General features: G+C 48.6%; 1 protein-coding gene across 1 annotated transcript; it reads right to left on the bottom strand.

Annotated features, from left to right (window-relative positions):
- Positions 1-239: 239 nt before the first annotated feature.
- Positions 240-3408, bottom strand: T265_07710 (hypothetical protein; the record flags this gene model as incomplete). Its single annotated transcript, XM_009173306.1, has 3 exons — positions 240-344; positions 503-2024; positions 3287-3408. The coding sequence occupies 3 exons, from the start codon at positions 3406-3408 to the stop codon at positions 240-242; spliced, it is 1749 nt and encodes a 582-aa protein (XP_009171570.1).
- Positions 3409-4832: the final 1424 nt, after the last annotated feature.

A 4832-nucleotide genomic window follows, 5' to 3' on the forward strand; every position in this document is an offset into this window, starting at 1 on the left:
CAAGACGGTCTAGAACCCAGCACAGACTTCAGTGGAACCACGGCCTGACATTCAACGAGACATATTATCAGTTAATTGCCGAAAATCCAGGAAAATCACTTACAATACAGATCCCATTCGCAGCCTAGTGAAAGGGTGTTACTGCACAGGTCGTGAATAGTCTGTTCAGTTGTAGAACCCTTTCGGTACCTAACTTCCATGCCACCTAAAGGAAGCATAGGGACTGGGATACTGTCAGGTTATCCAAGCCTAGACAGCATAAGTTGAGAGGCAGAGGTTGGGTTCGAACGACGGATTTTCTGGTCAGTAAATTCGCGTTCTAACCACTGAGCCATCTCGCCCGGCTAGGGAATAGAAAGAGCTAGCTATCAAGTAGAGCGCTCATATCTACAGAATATCGTGCGCTATAATCCAAAATTATAAGGTAGCACCTCCGTCGTTACCTTCCTATGGCTGACAGTGAGCAGAACAAAGCAGGCCATGTTCTAATGGTACCACTAACTTCACATTTAATCTCGGGGACTGTTTTTATAAGAGCCGGGTTGTTGATCAACACTATAAAGACCTTCAAATGTGAGTACTCAACAAAGATGGGAAAAAGATGCAGTAGTATATCTACAGAAGAAAACTGTAAAACATACTTGAAGGTGCCGAACTGCTGTGGACGGGATACTATGTGGCCATCCCCGAAACCAAATCCCAACGATAAGCCGTCTAGCAAAGTGGAAGCGGGTCTACTTCCGCCGTTACTGTTGTCAGCGCACGTCGGTTGCAGATGGGGTCTGTCCAGGGGGGTTGAGTGACACGGAATATACTGCACAGAGGAAGTTTGTGTCGTTTCCTTTGCTCGAGATCGCGATACCTCCTTCAGTTTGGATGTGTTTTCCGTCCGTAGTTGTTGCCAACGCTCTGGATCCGAATTACGACGACATCGCACAGATGGTTGACTGACGTTGTGGGAATGCTCATCATTATCACCAGCTGCGAATGTTGACAGATGGGAGGACATTTCTGAATGGCCATGTTGTGTATGGATTCGTTCCAACCCACTTAGCTGCCCACAATCACTCTGGTCCGCGGACGCTGACACAATGGGGCTGGGCTGCATAACTGAGTTGGTGGCAAGTACATCCGGAGGGTGACAGTCCTGCTGAAACGATGCGCTAAATAGGCCACCATTAAAACTGGATCGGAAACGAATGTTATCGGTGTAGAACGGAGAAGTTGGAGTGACCGTATGCCGATGCCGTAATGACAACGAATGCCGGTGAGAGGCCGAGAAACGGCTAGAGGATGTGATAGAATGTGGGCAGGCTGGAGAGCGACAGGAATGATATAAGCTGACAGAAGGATGGTCAATCAGACTGTACAGTCGTCGATAGAGGCGCATTTGGTTTGACGATTGAGTTGAATGTAGATTGTGGTGTGGGCAACAGTGATGCTTGTCACTGCTCGTTGTGAGCACACTACCAAAGCTTCCGCGGCTGGTGGACGGGGGTTGCGTGCTGGGTTCTACATCTATGGAACTCAGACCAGCTCCGTAGGAGCGTCTCATTTTGGAGGAATGATATGCCCGTTGCTGGTCCAACATATCATTCATGGCTCCGGTGCAGGAAAAATCAAAATTTGTTGGAAGAGTGCTGTAAAGTAAACCGGCAGACGTTGTGAACGGCGAAAACCCGGAAGAGGATGCCGGTAGTCCAGTTCGGTTAACGAAACGAGCTGGGGGGCTATCCGTACCGAGGTGTAACGAGCTGTCCATACTTTGGCGATACGGCGCACAGTCCGCCGTAGCGACATAAGCACGTGTGCGATTAGCGACGGTGCAGCACTCGCAAACACATGAAGTACACAACCCACCGTCACCACCGTCCGCGCCGCGAGGGTTGTGTGAACTACTGGTGGTTGAAGAAACAGAGCGGGTCAACCGACAGCGGAGATTGCCATCAATGGTAGAACTGCTCAGAATACCAAAAGAGTTTGTGGCCCGGCCGCGGAGCGAAAGACGAGAACGACGATCCGTTCTGGAAGTGCAAAAACAAAAGGTACAGTTAAGCGCGCTGCTCGAGTAAAATGAAATGAACAGCATCATGGATAACAATACACTAGTAGCTGCGTGAAAACATGGGGAAAATGGCTCAGCCGTGGCATTAGTTTGGTGCATAGTTAGCATGAAAGTCAAATGTGATACAAAGACTGACACATTCCCGGATCACCCAAATGTGGATGCTATTAACGGGACTGGTCCAGTAACACTTGCAGACATTGCCCAATATAATCCAAGGGCACGGCAAGAAATGAACACCAGGTACAAAGTCCAATTAAAAAGTGGCAGCAATTTCACCATTAAGATTAATGACACATCGTGCTCTGTACAGTTTCCAGTTAGGTGCCGAGAGAATTGCATGGGCCTAACCAGAAAGGCGCTGAGATCCTATGATTTGACAACAACAGCTTTTAGCTAACATTGCTACTTCATACCCTGTCTCCTGCAAACCTGCAAGCCACGGCTTAACGCAGCCTCTTTCGTGAACCCAGAGATACACAAGAGTGAGGGGTGCTGACGTTACAAAACAGATGCCGCAACTCTTTCTGTTCAGAGGGATTTATGCTGGGGCCTGATCGAAAAGTAGCTGTGCTAAATGCCAGTCTGTCACATTCCCATAAGTTCGGCCTATGGTAAGAAGTCTGTGTACCACGACATAGGAAAAGTGAAAGGCAGGGATAACCAACTTGAAAAAGGATTACTGGTGTGAATAAAATGAATCAGATGATACTGATCCCTGTACCGCGCTGTTTCGGAGAACACCTTAACCAGGTATGGTCATCTTACTCAGAATCACGTCCGGGAAGCCTCAATGAGCTGACAGAAAAAGTGGGCGGTTGGTGCTTTGATGCTCTTGCGCCATGTTATAAGTGGACCCCCATAGCTACTTCCAACCCAGTTCAGTGCCCAGAACCAACCCAACATATCAAAATGACCTTTATAAATCGTACAAGTGGCTCAATACGTATCGACTACATGATGACGATTATTAAAACTCGCTGCTAACACCATTCCAGGCTTGACACAACACTGTATTCAGTGGGTCAGGCAATTTGGGTCGGTGATACCCTTGCGTGGTGAATGCTCCAGCTTTCTGGCCCAAAGATGATTGCTGAACTCCAGTTCTGCTTCATGCTTCCAACTTCCACTTCAAGAGACTAGGTGGTTGGGTTTCGGGACATCGACCAAGGTGTTCAGATAACGAAGCCTCCGTCTGCAAGGCTATTTTTTCATATTCACCTAACCATACAGAAGCTGCTACGCGATGTTGTTCCCGTCCTTTCGCCAAACATGTGCCAGTCAATATAGCCTCTATTCCATCGAAGCGTGTCCGTCGTAGAACCTCCACAGCCAGCATTCATTACTTCTATTGGACCCGAGTATTAAGTACTGCGTATGAAAGTCGCCCAAGTATAGCACACTGCGCAGAAATCCGACCTAAAGTTGCCACCTTTACGTGGTGGTCGGGCTTGAGTGACGCAATTATCCCGCGGGCTACACTTCCTGGAACTTCGTTCCACAAGGTGCAACCAGGCCAAGAAGGTTAACAGTAAAGAGACCCCGTACTAAGAGTAATTGTGCAACGAGGCTTTCTGGGGATTAAGTCGTACTGTCCTCGGCAAAAGGAGTATGAAGGCAGTAAGGTGTGCCTCCCCCCAGGCGATCCCATATTCATGGAAGCAGCGATGCTGCCCTCTCCCAAGGAAGGACAGGTTAGAAAAGGTGGGCCCTGAAAACCACCGAGAGCATTATTCAACGAGGTCAAAATATGCCTAAAATCAGAGTCCGGTGCTGCTCAAAAAGCACTTGCTGGACATAGTCATTTCAGGAGTGAAGTAGTAATGCCCCCTGCGCCATCGGGTTACGTTTACCCCAGCAGCCGAGTAGGTCACACTATTGAGCCAACGGCTCCGGGCGGGGCCCCCAATGAAAACCCTACAGTCAAACGCATCGCTTTTCAGAGTGCTGAGTTAGAGGCTACGGTCAGGGTCCCCGAAAGAGACCCTCCATTCTCCCATTGCCCTGTGGGTCAGACTCTAGAGTCAAAGACTGAAGGTGGGGTACCTCAACCAAACCCCTTTCCTCGGCCCGGGCAACCGGGAAGTGCCATTTGCCCGCGCAGTTCGGTGTCCACCGATGTCCCTCCACAACCCCTTTCCACCAAACAAGCAAACGTCGCTGGGCCATTTGACTCAGTTATCTGACCAAAGAACCTTATGCTCCCCGGTGCATACTAACAATGAACAAAATAACACCTTACTAAATCCACGAGACCCTTTCTATATAGCAGCCCTTAATGTCCGTACTATATGTCAAGTTGATAAGCAGAAAATGCCCGCTGAAAACTTATACTCCCTTAAAATTTATACTGTTTCCGAAACACGCAAACAAGAACCAAGCGCCGTTGTACATCTCAGAAAGTCAAGGGTTGAATCAGATATTTCACATTTCTTCCTCCGTGTGTCCGGTGATAAAGAAGCAATGAAGTGGAACATATGGCGTGGGAGATGCACTCTTCCCTAGAGCTGAACACGCTTTCTTGGATTGTATTCCAGTGAACGAGCGTTTTTCCGCCGTCCGGTTATCAAGCATAACCAAGCTCAATGCCTCTCGACATAAGAAACGGTGCCTGTTTGTAAAGCGAGCTTACGGCCAGAAAGATTCTGTCGAGAGCTATCTGGGCATAACCATCGACAGTGTGATACTTGCCGGCAATACGAATGCCCAAATAGGTCGTCTGAACTCTCTGGAACCAAATCTGGGCGGTCGATTCGGAGTCGATACT

Source organism: Opisthorchis viverrini, assembly GCF_000715545.1.
Source record: "Opisthorchis viverrini unplaced genomic scaffold opera_v5_184, whole genome shotgun sequence".
Taxonomy (NCBI): domain Eukaryota; kingdom Metazoa; phylum Platyhelminthes; class Trematoda; order Opisthorchiida; family Opisthorchiidae; genus Opisthorchis; species Opisthorchis viverrini.